Source organism: Chiloscyllium punctatum, chromosome 3 (assembly GCF_047496795.1).
Source record: "Chiloscyllium punctatum isolate Juve2018m chromosome 3, sChiPun1.3, whole genome shotgun sequence".
In the NCBI taxonomy this organism is placed as follows: Eukaryota; Metazoa; Chordata; class Chondrichthyes; order Orectolobiformes; family Hemiscylliidae; genus Chiloscyllium; species Chiloscyllium punctatum.
In genome coordinates, this window is record NC_092741.1 from 53,913,166 (window position 1) to 53,934,490 (window position 21,325).

General features: G+C 40.3%; 1 protein-coding gene across 1 annotated transcript in view; it reads left to right on the forward strand.

Annotated features, from left to right (window-relative positions):
- Positions 1 to 14,976: 14,976 nt before the first annotated feature.
- sh3bgrl2 (SH3 domain binding glutamate-rich protein like 2) overlaps positions 14,977 to 21,325 on the forward strand; it is a 112,966-nt gene continuing 106,617 nt past the window's right edge. The window contains exon 1 of the mRNA XM_072553391.1: positions 14,977 to 15,225. Coding sequence (XP_072409492.1) covers positions 15,181 to 15,225 — 45 coding nt within the window. The 5' untranslated portion in view covers positions 14,977 to 15,180. The remainder of the gene's footprint in view (positions 15,226 to 21,325) is intronic.

Here is a 21,325-nt window from a genome sequence, read left to right on the forward strand (position 1 = left end):
GTGGCGACTTCAGTTGAGTTCCCAATCGATGGTAACTACAAGGATGTTAATAGTGGGGGATTCGGTAATGGTAACACAATTGAATGTCAAGGGGCAGTGGTTAAATTGTCTATATTGGAGATTATCATTGCCTGGCATTTGTTTAGTGCAAACGTTACTTGCCACTTGTCAGCGCAAGCCTGGATATTGTCCAGAGCTTGTTGCCTTTGAACCTGTAATGCTTCAGTATCTGAGGGATTATGCATGGTGCTGAACCTTATACAAACCTCAACGAATATTCCCACAACTGACCTTATAGTAAAGGGAAAGTCATTGATGAAGCAACTAAAGGTGGTGGGCCTGAGGAACTCCTGCAGAAGTGTTCTGGAGCTGAGATGACTGACCTCAAACTATTAGTTATTAGCTGGAGAATCCAAAATGTATTACAGTTCTGAGCTGATTGACTTTTAGGATTGAAGATTATTCTTTCTATTTCTGAGATATAATGTTGTGGGGCTGAGATAGGAGTGGCTGTCAGCGTCAGCTGTTTTTGTACACCTGGGAAGGAAATATTGCAATTAAATCCAGGATAAACATTCTATTTGAATCTACATTAACTTACCAATAACTCAGATTTCACAGTTAGGAGTGAAGTGATGACGTTTGCCACTGACCTCGAAGGAAATAAGCATAAAGACATAGCAATCTCTGTAAACATGGATTTCACTGTTTGTGATGTTAATTTGATTCTGATTTTGTGTCAAGAAGAATTAAAAGAACTCAGCAGCAGTGGGATCATAAAATAAGGTAGTTATCTAATTACATTGAAATAATCTCATAGACAGAAAACCCAAGAAGTAAAATGATTACAGATTGTCCTTCCCCTTTTTTATATATTTTCTTCAGAGTTGGATGAAACTCTGGGGATATAACTATCAGAAACTGAAATTTTTTTAAAAAATTAAAAAAGCAGTATTTTTACAGTGGAAAAAAAATTGTCATCAATTATAAAATTAGTTTTCCAGGGCCAGAAAGGTTAGGAAAATAAGAATTGGAATACCATTAGGATCAGATCACCCTGTTCTACTATTCAATAACATCATGGCTGATTTTTTAATCTTAATTCCATGTTCCTGATGTTCACAACCATTGATTTACTTGGAAAACCTAAAAATCTAACAACTTGTCTTGAATATACATAATGATTGAAAATCTATAGTTCTTTGCAGTTAAGAGTTCCACTGAATCACAAACCTCCATTAGTGATGGAGTTTCTTCTCAGCTTAATTCTAAATGATCCATACTTATTCTGAAACTTTGTCTCAGTTCTGGAATCTCTAACTAAGGAAACAGTTTTTCAGAGTCTTAAATGAGATCACTTCCTAATCTTCAAAACTCAAAAAAGGTATAAGGCCATTCTGTTTCATCTATCCTCATGCATTAACTCCCTCATTCCATGAATACTTTTTGTCATTTATATAAATGTGAACATAGGAGGTATGGTTAGTAGGTTTGTGGATGACACCAAAATTGGAGGTATAGTGGACAGTGAAGAAGGTTAGAGTCGAAGAGTATGGTACTGGAAAAGCAAAGCTGGTCAGGCAGCGTCCGATGAGCAGGAGAGTCGATGCTTCGAGCATAAGTTCTTCATCAGGAATGGGGGCGGGGGTGGAGGTGGCCGAAGGGAGTATAGAGATAAATGGGAGGGGGGGGGAATCTGGGCTGGGGGGAAGATAGCTGGGAATGTGATAGATAGATGAAGGTGGGGGTGAAGGTGATAGGTCAGAGAGAAGGGTGGAGTGGATAGGAAGGCAGATGGACAGGTAGGACAGTTCAAGACGGTGATGCCAAATTGGAAAGTTAGATCTGGGATAAGGTGGGGAGAGGGGAAATGAGGAAACTGGTAAAATTTGCATTGATCCCATGTGGTTGGAGGGTTCCAAGGTGGAAGATGAGGCTTTCTTCCTCCAGGCATCAGTTGGCTAGCGTTTGGCAATGGAGGAAGCCCAGGACTTGCATGAGTGGTGGAGTGGGGAGGGGAGTTAAATATTCAGCCACAGGGCGATGGGGTTGCTTAATGTGTGTGTCCCGGAGAGGTTCCCTGAAACGTTCCACAAGTTGACGTCCTGTCTCCCCAATGTAGAGGAGACCACATCAAGAGAAAAGAAGGTTACCATAGAATACAAAGGGATCTTGATCAAATGGGCCGAGGAGTGGTAGATGGAGTTCAATTTAGATAAACATGAGATGCTGCGTTTCAGAAAGGTAAATCGGGGTAGAATTTATACACTTAATGGTAAGGTCCTGGGGAGTGTTGCTGAACAAAGACCTTGGAATGCAGGTTCATTGTTTCTTGAAAGTGGAGTAACAGGTAGATAGGATAGTGAAGAAGGTGTTTGGTATCCTCGCCTTTATTGGTCAGTGCATTGAGTATAGGAGTTCGGATGTCATGTTGTGGCTGTGCAGGACATAGATAGGCTACTTCTGGAAAACTGCATTCAGTTCTTGTCTCCCTGCAATAGGAAAGATGTGGTGAAACTTGAAAAGGTTCAGAAAAGATTTACAAGGATGTTGCCAGGGTTGGAGGGTTTGAGATTTAGGGAGAGGCCAAATAGACTGGGACTATTTTCCCTGGAGCATTGGAGGCTGAGGAGTGACCTCATAGAGGTTTACAAAATAGTGCGGAGCATGGATTGGGTAAATAGATAAAGTCTTTTTCGCCAGGCCAGGAGAGTCCAAAACTAGAGGGCATAATTTTAAGGTGAGAGGGGAAAGATATAAAAAGGAGTTACGGGGAATCTTTTGACACAGAGGTGGTGCATGGATGGAATGAACTGCCAGAGGAAGTAGTGGAGGCTGATAGAATTGCAGCATTTAAAAGGCATCTGGATGGGTATATGAATAGGAAGGGTTTAGTGGGATATGGACTAAATGCTGGCAAATGGGACTAAATTAATTTAAGATATCTGATCGGCATGGAAGAGTTGGACCAAAGGGTTTGTTTCCGTGCTGTGTATCTCTGTGACTCTAATTAATCACTGAAGCTTCACACACATCCTGTAAGACACCTTTTTTCCTTGTGTATGGATAATAAAACTCTACTCCAAATGTAGTATTGCCAAACTCCCGTACAAATGCCATGAGACTTCCTTACCCATATATTATAAACCCCTACAGTAAACACCTTATCAAACATGCTAACGTTCTGTGTTCAGGCACATCCAAATTGTTCTGTACTAGTATTTTAATTGTTTGTAAACAATTTAAAAATATTCACATTTATATACTTTAAATCAAAGTGAATAACCAAAGAATTTTCTAAATATACTCTATTTCCAATTTCTTTCCACTCAGTTAGTTTATCTATATTCCTTTATGTTCTCACAGCATACTTTTCCACCTCATTTGGATCATCATGACACTTGGATTCCTTACACTTGGACCTTTCACCATTATCATTAATATAAATCTGAATAGCTAAAACATAATTAACAAAGCATAATGTTTCTACTTATTTTTAAGTCAAATTAAGGGATCATCCCAAAATCAACATTTTTGACTTGTTTGTAGTTTGTTGTAATTTCAACAGCAAACTTATGCAGAGAATAACATTTTCATGTTCCACCAACTATTAGCATGCTGCAGAAGATGCTGAAAATTTCTTAGGAGTAATGAAGATGATGTTAACGGTTATGCAGTCACGATTATCACAAAATTCTGGCTAGCAACAATTAAACTTGTTGCAAGGCTTCTGAGAATTGCTGTTTCAGCTTAAATACTGTTAAATTGCCATCCAGAGGACAGAATGCAGAACTGCATGTAATCCCAACTACTAGCAGATTCAGTGCGACCTCTTGCGTTTCAATCTTTTATTTATGATCAAACTCCCTTTCAGTCCATCCCCATCTCTTCCATTCCTCTGACTGACCCTTCTTTCAGCTACCAACTGGACTCATTTCTCCCAGCGACCAATCAGGTCGTACCCTCTACCTGTGTTCACCTGTCACTACCTCACCACTGAACACTTCTTCCAACCAAAACCCTCCCCCATCTCCACCCTCTTTATCTGCAGCTCACTTTACATGGGTCTCCAATCCTGAAGAAGGTTTACAACCGAAACATTGATTTCTCCACCTCCTGTTGTTGCCTGGCTTGCTCTGTTCTTCAAACCTCCTGCTTTTCTTCCCTGGTTTCCTCCCACAGTCCAAGGATGTGCAGGCTAGGTGGATTGGCCATGTTAAATTGCCCCATAGTGTTCAGGAATGTGCAGGCTAGGTGGATTAGCCTCAGGAAAATGCAGGGTTTCAGGATTAGGGGCAGGGGTTTGGGTCTGGGTGGGATACTGTTTGGAGGGTAGGTGTGGACTCCACAGAAATCCTACAGTGTGGAAACAGGTAATTTGGCCCAAAGAGTCTCTGAAGAGCATTCCACCTGGATCCTTGCCCCTACCCTATCCCTGTAATCCTGCATTTCCCATGGCTAACCACCAAACCTATGCAACCCTGAACACTATGGGTAATTTAGCATGGCCAATCCACTTGCACATCTTTGCATTGTGGAAGGAAACCAGCGCACTCAGCAGAAACCCATACAGACAGGGGGAAAATGCGTAAACTCCACACAGTCTCCTGAATGTGAAATCAAACCCATGTCCCTGGTGCTGTGAGGCAGCAGTGCTAACCACTCAATGGGCTGAATGGCCTGCTTCTCCACAATATGGATTCTATAATCCTATGAGGATGTTCTGCTAAATATTGATGAAACAGTGGCCTGGAATTACTTTGAATATTGTGTTTGACTTCAGGTAACTGGATATCAGGTCATTGGAAATGGTACAGAAGAGATTTTATAAAATGGTACCAAGACTTCAGTTAAATATCTTGATAAAGTAAGTAAGGAGAAATATTTTCCAGTGATTACAGCATTCCAAACAAGAAGACACAGATTTAGGGCAACTGATAAACAAACCAGAAGCTACCTGAAATGTTTATTTAGACATAGAATATGATCTGCCTCAATCCTCTAATATAATTACCCAGTTGTTATATTTACATGCTTTAGTGGATTGTTGGGGGAGGGGGGGGGGGTATTTAGATTCTCCTTTCTAGGAAAGGTCTACAAGCAGGGCAGCCAATATCCTTGCCTGAGGGCTTTTTCTAGTGGTGTTGGGAGGAGATTAAATGAATTCACTCAGGACAGGAAATACAGTGCATCAGAATCAAAGAATCCCTACAGTGTGAAGCAGGCCAGTTGGCCCATCAAATCCACATCAACTCTCCAAAGAGCATCCCATTCAGACTCACCTATTCCTGTAAAGTTGCATTTCTCATGGCTAATCCACCTAACCTGCACATCATTGGACGGTGGGAGGAAACTGGAATACCCAGAGGAAATCCACACAGACATGGGGACAATGTGCAAACTCCACACAGACAGTTACCTGAGGGTGGAATCAAACCCTGTTCCTTGGCGCTGTGAGGCAGCAGTGCTGACCACTGAGCTGCCTTGCTATTAGTTAGTAGCAACACTGTATAAATTAGAAAATGAACAAAGGCAGAATGAGTTCAGCCATACAGTTTCACAAGGGAGTAAGAAGAGGCTGGATGTCCTCTATTTTATTGCCAGATTGACACATGGAACTGTGATGTGGTCATCACAGAGGCATGGTTGAGGGAGGAACAATACTGGCAACCTAAAATTCTGGGATATTGGATGTTCAGACAGGACAGGAGAAAGTGAGGACTGCAGATCCTGGAGATCAGAGTTCTGCAGTGGAATTGCTCCTCTTGAGAGCAAATACAGTGGAGGCGAAGGAATTGGGAGTAAGGGATAGCGTTTTTACAGGACAGTGTGCTGTGGGAGTCGGTGAGTTTGAAGTAGATTTTCATGCTGAGTCAGTCACCGGAAATGAAGATGGAGAGGTCCAGGAAAGGGAGGGAGGTGTCCAAGATGGTCCAGGTGAACTCGAGGTCAGAGTGGAAGGTGTTCATGAAGTTGATGAAATGTTCAACTTATCGTGGAGGACGAGGTGGTGCCAATACAGTCATTAATGTAGCGGAGGAAAAGGTATAGAATAGTACCAGTGTAACTATGGAAGATTTCCAAGCTACCTTCCTCCCACCCCCACCCTCCTCCTATTTATTACTCTCAGTCCCCACCGGCCTCCCCCCAAGGACCACAGAGGCCAAACTGACAACAGAGTAGCTGAACTAAGTGTCTCATAGGAACAAAAGATATCCAAGAGGGAAAATAACCAAGAAATCTGAAACCAAGCAGGCTGAACAAGTTTCTATTCTGACTCAAGATCACTGACGGCAAAAACTTCAACCACTCGCCACAACTACCTGAACCAGACACTGACAAATTCAATCAATCACCGACTCCACTGAATCATCGAGTCCTCAGTCACAACCTGAGGTGATTAATCCACTTGCAACAAAAAAAAATCAGAGGTGAAGAAGGGTGCCACGGTGGCTCAGTGTTGGGACCCTGTTGGTAGAGACTTTCACCAAGAATGTAAATTTAAACACCGTTTGTTTTCTGTGTGTCAGTAAATAATGTCTAATAGTGGTAATCTCTTTTCATAGTGTATTTTTAACTACAACACATGGTTATTTTATAAAGCGATGGTTGTGTTCTTGTGCAACCCCGCATTACAGAGAAATCGTGCTTTAGAAACAGTGCTTAAAGTGTTGGCAACATAATCGCATTACAGCCAACACACTTTTTAAAAGTTCGAGCTTTAGAAAGTGTCCCCAATGTGTCAATTGTGTTACAGCAAATTCACGTAAATATAATGAGCATTATAGCATTATAGCAACATGTAGTGTGTTTCTGTGTATTCATTGCATTAACTTGTTAGAATTTACTAAGTTACCCATTTTTTGTATCATAATTACATTTTTGTACCTTAAATAAAGAGAGATACTTTCATCCTTAAACACCTGTCTATTGTCTCGTCATTTACATCACCATACATAAGTAGAGTGTCCAGAACCAGGGGTCTGGGAGTGATTTGAACCATTTAAAGATCAGGAAAATAAATGATTGCAAATGAAAACCCTACATGTATTCATGGCATGCATGTTAGGTGAATTAGCCATGGGAAATTTGGGTTATGGGGATGAGGTGGGTCTGGGTAGGATGCTCTTTGGAGGGTCAATGTGGACTTGCAGGGCCAAATGACCTGCTTCCACACTATAGGGATTCTATAATTCTATGACACAAAGGTTGGCTGAGATGTTGACAGCAAAGCGGAAGGTGTTAGATTACAGGAGGATATACATGGATTGGACAGATTAATGGCAGATGGAATTTAACCCTGCTAAATGGGATGTGATGCACTTTGGAAGAAGGAACAAACAAGGGAGTGCTCAATGATTGGCAAGACACTAGGAGCTCAGAGAAACAGAGAGATCTTGAGGTGGTTTTCCATGGATCCCTGAAGGTGGTAGGACAGGTTAAGAGGGTAATTAAAAAGGCATACAGGATGTTTATCAGTTGAGCCATAGATCAGGGAGGTCATGTGGAGCCATACAAAATTTTGATTTGCCTGTGTGCACCACAGGAATGATGTGATTGCACTGAGGTAGGTGCAAAAGAGATTCACCAGGATGTTGCCCAGGAGGGACCAGGCTGGATAAACTCAGGTTGTTTCCTTGACAGCACAAAAGTTTGAGGGTGGACCTGAAAGAAGTGTATAAGATTATGAGGGATATGGACAGGGTGAATAGAAAGCAGCTGTTCCCAGTTGAAGGTTTAGTAACAAGAGGGCATACCTTTAGGGAGAAAAGCAGGAGGTTGGAGGGGATTTGAGAAAAAGTACTTTCTCCCAGTGATTGGTGGTGATCTGGAATACTCTGCCTGGGATGGTAGTTGAGGCAGGAGACCTCACAACTTTTAAAAAGTCATTGGATGAGCCCTTGAAGTATCATAACATTCAAGGCTATGAGCCTAGTGTGAGAAAGTGGGATTAGTAGGTAGTAGTATACTTTTAGTAGTACAGATTTGATGGGCCAAAAGACCTCTTCTGCACTGTATGATTCTGTGATTCTATGAATGGATAGTGGGGACTGATTCTATAATAACTCTTTAAGGGAAAGAATAAATACTTAAAGGAAACAAAACTGCAGGGCTGTGTAAAAGGCTGGGTAAGTGAAATTAATTAGGAAGTTCAGCTAAAAGCCAGCTTAAGTGAAAGAAGGTATCATCAACAGGACACTAACTCAGAAATAACCTATTGTCTAATAATCAGTTTGGGTTCTATCTGGGTCACTTCACTCCAAACGTCATTCTTACATTAGCCTAAACACATACAACCAGCTCCACATGGCTTTCAATGGTATTAGCATCTCTGAATCACCATTATCAACATCCTTTGGATGACCATTGGCCAGAAACTGAACCGTGCTGGTCTTTTTAATACAATGGCTACAAGAGCAGTTCAAAGGCTGGAATTCTGTGGCAAGTAACTCACCTCCTGACTATCCAGTGCTTGTTCAGCAACTACAGGGCACAATTAAGTTCCAACACCACCATTCAATAAGCTCAACACCACCACAAAACAACTTTCTCAATTGACACCCCACACGTGGCATTCCCTCCATTGCTAACGTTCAGTGACAGAAATGTGTACAGTTTAAAAGATGCATGGCAGCAAGGCACCGAGGCTCCTTTGAATGCATCTTCACTCACAACTTCAATCACCTGAAGGACAAGTAGATGTGCAGCAAATTACCAGTAAGTTCCCCTCTCAGACACACACCATCCTGACTGCGAACTATGTCTGTCACCTTCCCTTTGCTGTCATTGGATCAAACTCCCTTTCTAATAATGCTATGAATGTACCTACATCACATGGCATGCAGCACTTCAAGAAAGTGGCACACAACCACCCTATCAAGGACAATTTGTGAAGGGCAAAAGACTCTGGCAAAGCTGGTGAGGCCCACATCCAATGAAAGAATGAATTTTTTAAAAAGCAGGATGGTGCAAAATTTTTTTTTGTATCATTTGATGATTCTGCCATTTTAAAACGTGTCATTTGTCAATGGCATTTGTGTTCCCTTTATCTAAACGATTATCTGCATTGAATATAGATATTTGCGAACAAAAGTAGGCCACTCAACCTTTGAGCCTGCTCTGCCATTAAATAAGATTATGGTTGACCTGATCTTGGCCTCAGTTGTACATTTCTGCATATCCCCAATGGTTTCTCACCCCCTTGCTAATCAAGATTCTATCTACTTCTGTCTTAAAAATATTTAAACATATTCCATCCACTGCCTTTTAAGAAAAGGAATGCCAAAAACACTCAACCCTCAGAGAAAAAAAGAGTTTTAAGGATAGGAAAGGACTAGAAGGCTATGGGCCAAGTGCAGAGAAATGGGTTTAGCATGGATGTACATTTTGGACCAGTTCGGGCCAAGGGCCTGTCTCCCATGCTGTAGGACTCAATGATTTTCTTTGACTTCTCATCTCTCTTTTAAATGAATGCTTTTATTTTTAAATGATTTTAAATGTGTTGTTTCTGCATCAGCTAATGCAAGGAAATTATGTATGCTCCCCACACAATCCTCCCACAATCGGATTAATTTCAAGCATTCAGCCATATAGAGCAGTTATTCACTGAGCTATGAGACATACAGACATACACTGTAAAACTTATCTCTCAATTCAAAGGTTATGATTTCAAGCCTCAAAAAGGGTTGAGCACATAATCAATTCCAAGTATTTCGATTCATTACAGAGGGAGTGCTACACTGTCTGATATGCCTTCTTTGAGTTAAGGCGTTAATCACCGACGCACTTGCCCTCTCAGACAGATGTAAAAAATTCGATTGCACTATTGGAACTGCAGTAAAGTTCTTTCCTGTGTCTTGGTCAAAATGTATCCATTATTCAATATATGTACAACAGATTTTATGCTCGATATGTCATCATTGTTTGTGAATATGACTGTGCTGAAATCGTCTGCTACATTTCCGACTTTAGAACAGTAATTGTATTTGAGAAAGTAATTCATTGGTGGTAAGACCTTTGAGGCATTCATTGATGTAAGTGAAAAATACAAGAAAAATACAAGTTTTTTCTTTCTTCCTTTAATTGTATCTAGGTCCTACACCACACTAATGTCCATCTTGGGGAGGTGATGTTGTAGTAGCAATGCCATTGGACTGGCAATAGAGAACCCCAAGCCAATGGGTTTGAATCTCACCATCGCAGATGGTGAAATATGAATTCTTAAAAATCTGGAATATAGCTGAAGTAATGTCCTTCAGGGGAGGAAATCTGAAGTCCTTACCTGGTCTGGCCTGCATGTGACCCACAGAAATGTGGTTGACTCTTAATAATTAGGAACATGCAATAAATGCTGACCTAGCCAGTGATGCCTACATCCTCTGAATGAATAGAAGAAATGTAAGATCCAATGGGATGAAAATCTCCTGTCTCAGTTCAATTGTTACACCATGAGAAATGAGTTCAGTAGATTCCATCAGTAGTTTCACCCAAACCAAAACTAAACTGATGGTTTAAGTTACTTGTAAACATGCACATAAATTTACCATTTTTGTCAAAATAATCACATGAATTTAAATGAGTTCAGTGAAAAATTTATGTCATCGATTATAGCACAATCTTAGGTATGAGGTACTGAATTACAGATTCTTTGGTACAAGTTGCTAGAAAAAATTTTAGAAAAGTAAAGAAATAAAAAAGGCCAGCTTTACACACTGTAGGAATAAATTAGAAAATAGAGAAATATTATAACAAAAATTAGAACAACTGTCCTTCCAGTCCAGTCCATGCTAGCACCTAGCTGCCAGTCCACACTGGGCCTTGACTCCAGACCATGTCAGGTTTCACCTTGAGGTTCTCGAGGTTGGGAGACCAGTCTGGAATCACCTGGAGACCAGAAGTCTATGCTGAGGCCATGCCGGGCTGAAAGACCACCACAAGTCACTGAAAGACTACTACACCAGGCTGCCGAGAGACTTCCATACTAGGTCAGGGGACCACCACGTTGGTCCAAGAGGAGGCTGCAATGCCGGGCCAAGAGAAGGCCATGCTGGGCCAGGAGTTTTCCTTGCCAGATCGGGGGACCACCACGCCACGCCAGGAGACCACCACGCTGGGCCGAGAGGAGGCCACCCTGGGTTGAGAGACTGCCATGATGTCCGAAACACTGCTGCTTGATTCCTTAAAATAAAAAAAAGTTTAATTTTCAAACATAAGTATCTTTCACCTAGATCAGTATAAACTCTAATGTTATTCATAAATATGAGTATATGTGGAGAAAAATCATAATCATATTATCTGTACTGTGAAAGGGTCATCATAGCACTACAACTGTACTGTTCTATTTATTATTATTAAACACTGTTAGGCAACACTTTTAAACAATTAAGGTGTTTGTGTTAAAGCAATCTTTTGCTTAAATGTATCCTCTGCTGATGAGCAAACCTATCATTAAAAAAAAATTGATTGGCATAGACCATTTCTGAATAGTCCAGGAGCTAGGTCTGTCTGAAACCTTCCAACTGAAACATCTATTGTGTTGCCTACCATTACAGACCTTCTAGATATCAATTTGACATACATTAAAAGTCTTATATTTGGAGTCATACAGCATAGAAACAGGCCCTTTGGCCCACCATGTCTGTGCCAATCAACAAACACCAAACTATGTACACTAATTTCATTTATTTGCACTTATAGTCACAGAGTAAAATGAGATCATGAGATAAAGTCAAGAGATAAAATTTGTCATACAAATCCAATACACATATGGCATATTTTCTATGGTAATATTTCTAAGCTACAGTGGCAACATTTCACAGGATTGGTTATTCTTTTAAACACTTGATTGGCATGCTCCAATTAAAAATTATTGCAAGCTTCCAAACACTAGGTGGAATGTTTTTCCATTCTACATTATTTCTGCTCGTTAACATTTAGTTCTAGATCTACCCCTTATTATCTGTTTGCCCCAGTTCTTCTCTTACCTTCATGTCTCTTGGAAAACATAAGGAGAATTACTAAAATAACCTTGGTAAGTTGCTTTTGTGCTTGCTCCAGTGCCGGGAATACTGAATTCAGTTGTTGGACATTAAGCAAGCAAATTGGTCCATTTTTACACTGATTCAGTGCCATTTTAGCAGTCCACTCAAGTGGTGGGATTTGCAACTGATGTAAAGGCTTTAAAGGACAAGAATTCTTAACTCTTGTCTTGCAGTCATGATTTCATATGACTGACCAAGTTCAGGTTTTGGTCAATACTGATCCTCCAAGATGATGAAGTCATGGAAGAATCAGCAATGGAGCACAATTGAAGGGAAAAGGGAGGTGGCTGGGCTGGATTTTCTCTCTCTTTTGAGATGGTTGCAACCTAGCACTTGTGTAGTATGAGCATGCAGCACAGACAGCTAATGTTTGGCTTTTATTCAGGTCCTGGTGTAGTTTTCCAAATACTATTTTCTTATGTGGACTTCCGGACTTGAATAACTTACCCAAACATAAGAACTATGGGTAAATTTGTCAACTCGTGTGAATTGTGTTGAGCCAACAAGAGCCAAGAATTGGACTGTAAGAATGGAATATATTGAAACTGTATAAATTAGAGTATGAGAAAATCACAGAACAACGGAAGCAAAAATTAAACATTGGAAGCGATGACAATAAAAGCATGTGGTAACATGTCATTGAAGATGAGTAAGTATTGGGGGTGGGGGGAAATAGTGACATAGTGCTAAGTTTTCCAGATTAGTAATCTAGAAGTCCAGGTTATAGAAATTAGGTGCAGGAGTAGGCCATTCGACCCTTTGACCCTATTCCACAATTCAACATGATCATGATTAATCTCAATGCCATACTCTTGCTTTCTCCCCATACCTTTTGATGCCTTTAAACTCTTAAAGTCTCTTTCTTGAATATATTCATTGACCTGCCCTACACAAACTTCTGTGGCAGAGACTTTCATAGCTTAACTACTCGTTGAATGAAGAGATGTTTACACATTTCAGTCATAAATAGTTCTACTCTGTATCCTAAGACTGTATCCCCTGTTTCTAGACTCTTCAACCAGAGAATACATCTTTCTTGCATTTAGATTAGATCCCCAACAGTGTAGAAACAGGCCCTTCGGCCCAACAAATCCACACCGACCTCTGGAGAGTAACCCACCAGACCCATTCCCCTCTGAGGAGTGCACCTAACACTATGGGCAATTTAGCATGGCCAATTCACCTGTGGACTGTGGGAGGAAACTGGAGCACCCGGAGGAAACCCATGCAGAGACAGAAAGAATGTGCAAACTCCACACAGACAGTCGCCCGAGCCTGGAATCAAACCTGGGACACTGGTGTTGTGAGGCAGCAGTGCTAACCACTGAGCCATGGTATCACCCTAATAGTCCTGTTAGAATTTTCTACATTTCAGTCAGATTGCCTCTCATCCTTCTAACCTCCTGTGAATACAGTATATGACAAGTGAAACTGAACTCTCCTCATAGGACAGTCCTGCCAATCTCGCTAACAGCCTAATGAGCCTCTACTGCACTCCTTCAATGATGTATACCTTTTTTTAGGGAGGGAAACAAAAAGTATACACTATACTGTAGGTGCATTCTCTTCAAGGCTCTGTATAACTTCAGTAAGAAATCCCTACTTCTGAACTCCAAATGCTCTTGCAGTGAAGGCCAGTATACTATTTGTTTTCCTAATTGCTTGCTGCACTAGCATGTCTACTTGCATTAAGTAGTGTATAAGGACACCCAGATCCCTTTGTACATCCACACTTTCCAATATATCACCAGTTAAATAATAATCTTGCTTTCTGTTTTTCACATCAAAGTGCATAACTTTACATTTAACCACATTGTGCTCCTTTTTTATCTAAGGGTTCAAGCCCAACAGACAACTGGTAGAATTTAAATTCAATTACTGTAATTATGAAATGGGAAGCTAGCCTCAGTGGCAGTGACCATGACATCTATAATTAATTGTTTATGGTTCACTCATGCTCTTTTGAAGGAAATCTGGCATCTTCACGTGGTCTACATATGACATTCAACTCATAGCAATGTGGTTGACTCTTCATTATCCAATTAGGGATGAACATCAAAGTTGGCCTTGTCAATGATACCGATATCACAATATTGATATTTTTTTAAATGAAGAACCATTAGCTGTGACTATTTCCATTATAATTCTTGCTGTGATATCCTAAGACACTGATGGCTGCTGTTCAACACATACAACCATCTTCCTTTATGTCCACCTTCCCCTCTGACTACCATTGCTCTTTGATGCCCTAGTAAGTCAAAAATTACATTTGTGTCAAGTGTAGTCACGCATTTTTCTGTTTTCCATTATTGGTGTAAAAGCTATCACCAGAACAGAAAAAAAATTTGGTTGCATTAGAATTGTCCTACTTTTGTTAGTAGAATATGCTTGACCAAACTTCAATGTCATCACCCAAGAAGCAACATTACAACCATACTATATCGTAACAGCAAGGCTGAGCTGGGAAGCCTTCTGTAATTTTCACTTTCTGAACCACCTTTAGGATTTTCAAGGTGCTCTCCAATGGTTCAAGGCAATACAGTTGGAAATACTCAGCAGGTTGAGGCAGTGTTGATCTTTCAAGACTTTGCTCTGAACCTCTAGATTTGCAGCATCTCCAAAATGCTCCTTTGTCATTCGGATTTCATACAAGTTTGGAAGGACAGCTGAAATGCACCACTCTTGACAACAGGTGGCTCTTTGCCGCGCATCTTCAAAAAAAATTAATGAATGGGGCTCACTCCTCTTTGGGAGATTGGTCAATGTCAGAGGCAGAGTCACCCCTCCTGGCCAATTTAGGTACTGGAGGCAAGAGTCAGTGCCGCGCTGCCCGCCGGGAGATGTAGTCTGTCCGTCCCACCGCTCCCAGAGGGTAGCTAAGGGCAACGACTACACTACCCAGAATTCCGCGCTGAGCGATCCGCGATTGCAGCATCAGTTAATGGGCAGAACGCTTACAAATCATAGGCAGGCTGCGATCGGGAATGAGATCGGGAAGCGTGCACCTATTTATTTACTACCTGGCATCTCCGTGTCATGCATTCGTAGGCAGCAACTGGGTAGCACTGTCGGTTAGGTTTCGAGCAGATTTCTTTGCTCACTTAATCCGCAGTTCTCTCTCTCCCCTGCGTTGGAAAAAATGGTCATTCGTGTGTTCATCGCCTCGTCTTCTGCCTCTGTTGCGGTAAGTGGGAATGTTGTCGCCGCACCAGAAGGTTATTGCTTTGGAGGTTAGGGTGATGTTTGCTTTGCAGCTGGACTTCGCTTCAGCAACTAGAATAAATACAATTTATTTATAGACCTTTTATAAAGAACTATTGACGCATTATATTTTAGTGCAACTGGGATTCAGACTTCAAACAAACTAACGTTTTTTTGCGTTATCTTGTATTGCTATCGTCCAGCTGTAAGTACAATGTGTATGATGCAGTATATAACATGTGTGACCTACTTCTCATAATGACCATTGCAGATTTGTGGATTTAGAATTTTTCTTTGCTGCTGTCACAGATACAAAGGGAGTTCAGATGTGTTTTTCATACGCAACAAAACTTTGGAAATGCATTGTCATCGGTGTCATAATCTAAAGTGAGCGGGAAGGTTCGAGTTAAGGACTGTGTTCCGGGTAGATGGATTTCCTCAGATCTGAATAATTGCATTATTTCTTTAGGATGTGCTGATGTAACGAGTACTCTCCTTGCCCTCACCCCGTTCTTAATGCCACCGTTTGTTAGATCTGAGGAGGCACAAAGCGGGGGCGGCACTTAATTCTTACTTGCCAAGTAAGCGAGGGATAGCTTCTCCATTGATACCTTCTACTAGGGCGGGGGACTTAACCTGTATCTCTCCACTCCTTCCCCGCTGTTTTCAGACTTATAAACGGACCTCTCATATTTTAGAGTTGGTCTTCCTTTGCACCTTTTCTGTAGCAGTAACACTGTACTCTGTATTCAGCTATACCATCCTGATGTACTCATGGAAGGTATTATTTGCCTGGATAGAATGCACAGCCAAACCAAATCAAATCAAAAGTGTTGGTTCTCTAATGCAGAATGCTACTGAACCAATTTATAATTTATAATTTCATCATAGAGAATTAAAATATGTAGCTGCAGTATTCTTATTTATAACCTTGAGGTGCTTGTCCGATATGTTTCTAGGATTTTAATTTGTGTGGATGATACATGCAGAGTTTAACTATTCAGGAAAAATAGTATTCTTGCTTCGATCGTAAGGTTCCAAGTACAAAGTTCCACCCCTATGGTTTAGCACAAAAATCAAACCTGATAGTCCAGTGAAATATGATGTAATTTAGAAGCAGCCTTTTGGATGAGTTATTAAATGGAGCCCCATCTGTTTTCTTGGGGTTGATGTAAATTGGCCACTGTATTACCTATATTACAATAGTGGCGATGCGTTAAGAAATTCAATGGCAGTAAAGGTCTTTAAGGCATCCAGTACTCATAAGAAGTAGCATGAAAGAGCAATTCTTTTTCTTTCTAAATTACTGTCTTTGTCTACTGGATAATTTATTTTTCATTTAAGTCAATTATCTTTAACTGCATGGTGGGTGACATAAGTGTAAGGATAATCTCTGTTATGAAATGCCTTTCCGAACATTGGAAGTGTTGAAGTCAAATGTCCTTACCTCTGTGCCAGAGAGTTTGGATTCATGTCCTACCTACTCTAGAGATGTGTCAGAATGTGTCAAAATAGCTTGATTGAAATACTGTCATTTTAGGGTGAGCTTAAATGGTTGCAAATTAATATGTGCTTAATAAGTGGAGGTGGCCTATCCTGTTGGTTAATTGTTTCTACAATCTCCTCCAACTTTTTTGTACATAGTGGTGATGTTATTGTCCTGGAGAAGGAAATGGATGCACTTGAGATGCTGTAGTGAAACTTCTTTTAAAATTGTATCACCCTTCTTATAGCCCTTTGTGATTATTACCTTTTTGTCAGATTCTTTCCATTTTTACGTTGTCATGCAGATTTTTGACCAAAACAGAAATGCGCCTTTAAAAAAATCATTAAAATTACTCCATTTAAATGAAAATTTAAGTTTAGAAATGATTAGAAATCATGAATATTTTTCATTGTTCTCAATGATACAAGGAAATCACAGTATACATTTGCATACTTATTATGTGACTTAGGACTGTATCCTAGTAAACAAATACATATACTTATGAAAACAAAACATTTAGCATAGCTTGGTATTAAAATATAAGTGCTTATCTTCAAGTATTTATATCAAAACAAAAACACTTTGACAATTTCCATGGTCGCAACGCCTAATGTCTGAATATAGTTGTTAATATTTTTTATTCAAGACAAGAGAATTCTCAGTTTTGTACCAGCTTCAAGGGTAATACTGGTTTTTCACCTTTGCCAGAAGATTTAATCAGGGAGAAGGAATCTTATTCTTTGGTTGTTAAATAATCTAATTTGAACAATCTTTGGCTTGATTTTCTGTTTTCATGACCACAGGTCAACAGCACAGCATAGTTTGACATTCATGTAACTGCTTTGGCAAACTCGTTCAGGATACATGATACTTACTGCCAGTACAGAGGAACAATGGTATTCAGATATTGGTAAATTTGAGGTTATAAAAAAAAAGCAGAAGTGCATGATGCTATCACTTGCTAAGGAAGAACAATGTTTATTGACCCAGCCAGATCATCTAGTTGAGCACAAGATTCAGACATAAACTCATAAACATGTAATAGGAACAATAGTAACAGCAATAGTAAGACAGCAATAAGATGGTGTATGCAAGCTATAATTTGTCATTAGAGGGTAAATGTTAAGTATAATCTTCTTTATAGTTTTACCCTGATTTCATGCCAACTTCTTTGTTGCTATAGCAGCCTCTTTGACTACCAGCATGAATCTAGCATGACATTATTACCTGAAATAGCATTCTTTCATTTTAAATCTGCTTTTCCTTTAGCTTTTATGTAAACTGTTACAGTTGGAAAGTGTGATGCTGGAAAAGCACAGCAGGTCAGGCAGCATCTGAGGAGCAGGAGCGTCAATGCTTTGGGCATAAGCCTTTCATCAGGAATTGGGGGGCTGGTGGTGGTAGCGGGCTGAGAGATAAATAGAATAGTGAGGGTGGGGGCAAGGTACTTAGAAGGCAATAGGTAGATGCAGGTGGAGGGGTTGATGGTGATAAGATTGGAGGAAAGAGTGGAGTGGATAGATGGGAAGGAAGATAGACAGGTAGGACAGTTCAAGAGGGTGGTGCTGAGTTGAAGGGTTTGATCTGGGATGAGATGCGGGAGGGGAGATGAGGAAACTGGTAAAGTCAACGTTGGTGCCGTGTGGTTGTCGGGCACCAAGGCATCAAGTGGCTTGGTTTTGGCAGTGGAGGAGGCCCAGGACTTGCATAAAATTGGCAAAGTGGGAGGAGGAGTTGAAGTGGCAGTGGGGTTGTTTGGTGCGTGTATCCCAGAGATGTTCCCTGAAATGTTCTGTGAATTGTCGTCCTGTCTCCCCAGTGTAGAAGGGACCATATCGAAAGCAACAGATATAGTGGATGAAGTGTTTGGTTGTGCAGGAAAATCTCTGCCAGATGTGGAAGGATCATTTTGGGCCTTGGATGGAGGTGAGGAGGAAGGTGTGGGTGCAGGTTTTACACCTCTTGCGGCAGCAAGGGAAGGTGCCGGGAGTGGAGGGTGGGTTGGTGGTGGATGTGGACCTAACAGGGGAGTTGCGGAGGGAATGGTTTCTGCAGTGTGCCGATAGAGGTAGGAAGGAAATATTTCTCTGGTGGTGGGGTCTGATTGTAGTTGGTGGAAATGGCAGAGGATAATGTGCTTTATCCAGAGATTAGTGGGGTGGAGGTGAGGACCAGACTTGAAACAAAACACACTTTATTAATACACTATAGTTAAAATACAAACAAAATTTTTGGCTTAACTGTAACTCTTTCAAAATGCTTAACAAAGTAATGTATATATTAACTACTACGATTAACTGTTCCAATAACAGTAGCATCCCATAAACACACCGTTGGCAAAGGCGAATTCAATAAATTCAATAATCTCACATGCAATTCTACCAGCAGGAAGAGAACCCCAGCTTTTAGCTGTAACAGAGAGAGGAGTAAGCAAGACCCCAGCAACTGCTACTGACTGTTAAAACTAAAAGAAAATCTTGGTTCTGTGGGAACCTGACTCTATCCATTCAGTCTGCTTCTATTGTTCCAACTTTAAAAAAACCTGAGGTCTTACAAGCTAAGGAAGGGTCACCGCACCCAAAATGTTAGCTCCGATTTCTCTTCACAGATGCTCCCAGATCTGCTGAGCTTTTATAACAATTTCTGTTTTCATTTCTGTTTACTTTACTGGAACTGGAGCAGACTGCTTGACACCCCTGTCTTAACATTTCTTCACAATAAAAAAGACAAAATGCACCTCTTAAAGCCACAGTTCTGTCACAAAACACAGTTCTATTAGCTGCTATGAAAATGACTGCAGCTCAAAGTTTTATGCTAAGAAATGACTGCAACAACAGCTTTTATTTTGTTAGTGTTCCTAACTTAGGCACTTTATTGAAAGTTACTGAATAAAATTTGATATTAAGCTACACATGGCAATATTAGGATAAGTGACCAAAAAAATTGGTAAATAAGATTTTAGAGTGTGCCTTAAAGGAAAATGAGAGGTTGGAAGGTTTAGTGAGGGAATTTAAGAGGATAGTGCCCAAGCAACTGAAGGTAATGAGACCAGTGGTCTAGTGATTAAAATCAGGGACTCACAAGCAGCGAGAATTAGATGAATGCATTGATTTTAGATGGCTGCAAAGCTTGAAAAGATTATAGGGATGGTCAGACCATGAAGGGTTTTGTAAACAAGCAGAAGAATTTAAAATGTTGTTTTGCCACACCAAGAGCTAACATAGGTCATCAAGGACAGGTTTGATGGGTGAATGAGATTTGATGTAAACAAGGGCATGAGGAGCAGATGAGTGCAGTCCCATCCAAGGAAAACAGACATATGGAACTTGTCTGCAAGCTCAGAAATTCATTAGTCTGATGAAACATCTGAAAGCTGCTTGACTGACTATGTTTTTTATTCATTTTTGGGATTTTGATGTTTCTGATTCAACTAAAATCTTTTACCTATATTTCTTTTTCCTTGAGAAGGTGGTGGTGAGACATTGCCTTAAACTGTTGCAATTGATGAGGGGTAGGTACACTCATACTGCTTTTAGATATGGATTTACAAAAATTTAACCCATCAACAGTGGGGAAACGCTAATAAAGTTCTAACTCAGGGTGATGTGTGACTTGGAGAGGAACTTTCTGTTTTGATGGCATTCCCATATGGCTACTATCCTTGTCCTCCAGATGGTAAAGGTTGCTGATTTGAAAAGTGCTGTTGGAGGGACCTTGGTAAGTTTCTGGTTTTCTGTTTCTGCTGTCAATTTCATAATCTTTATGGTTAAGAAGTTTCTAATGTTTGCAGTTCCTGCTGTTGATTCTTCAAAATGCCTGGATCCTTGATACATTTATTTGATTTGTAAAAATGAGTTTTGATTTGAAGAAACTGGAAAGAAATGAATGAATTACATTTACAAAGCTTTTCTTTAGACATCCTAATGTTGCTGCAGTGGGCATGTAAGTGCCATTGTGAGGCATGAGATACCATGGGGTGTTGGTGCAGGGCTATAGCCTGCTATGATGTCAATGATGGACTGTTGGGGATGGGTTGGAGGACAAACATTGACATGGAAGAATTGAGGTGCCATTAGTGTGGGTTGAGAAGCATCCATTTACAAGAAGGAAGATATTTTTTAAAGTTGCCTTTCAAATGCTTCTCATATGCAAACAAGGGTTTATGATGCTTCTGTGGTGCTGTGAATCACGAGTTTTTTAAAAGCTGGTCTGACTCCATCAAAATTGCAAAGGATTTGACATGTCTATCTCCACAATACAACCAACCAGGGCAAGTGTGTCCAGTTTGGGTTTGTAGCCTAAATTAGCCCACACACTTCAAAGGCTTGTGATTTTGAATACCTCTTTCAAATCTCCTCACTTCCTCATCTTGAAGCATCTTTTCTCCTCTGTCTCTAATACATTTGATATTCTACCCCAACGTCTGCAGGAAAGCTGAGATAACAAGAGCAGCCTAAAAAGTAAGTAATTTACAATACTTGGAGGTTATATTCATTTTATTAATGATTCATAAAGTTTCAGATGTACTTATCTCCTTATTTCTATGTTGGCTACAGTTCAGATTTGTAATAAGGAAAATATGAATCAGCTGGCATTT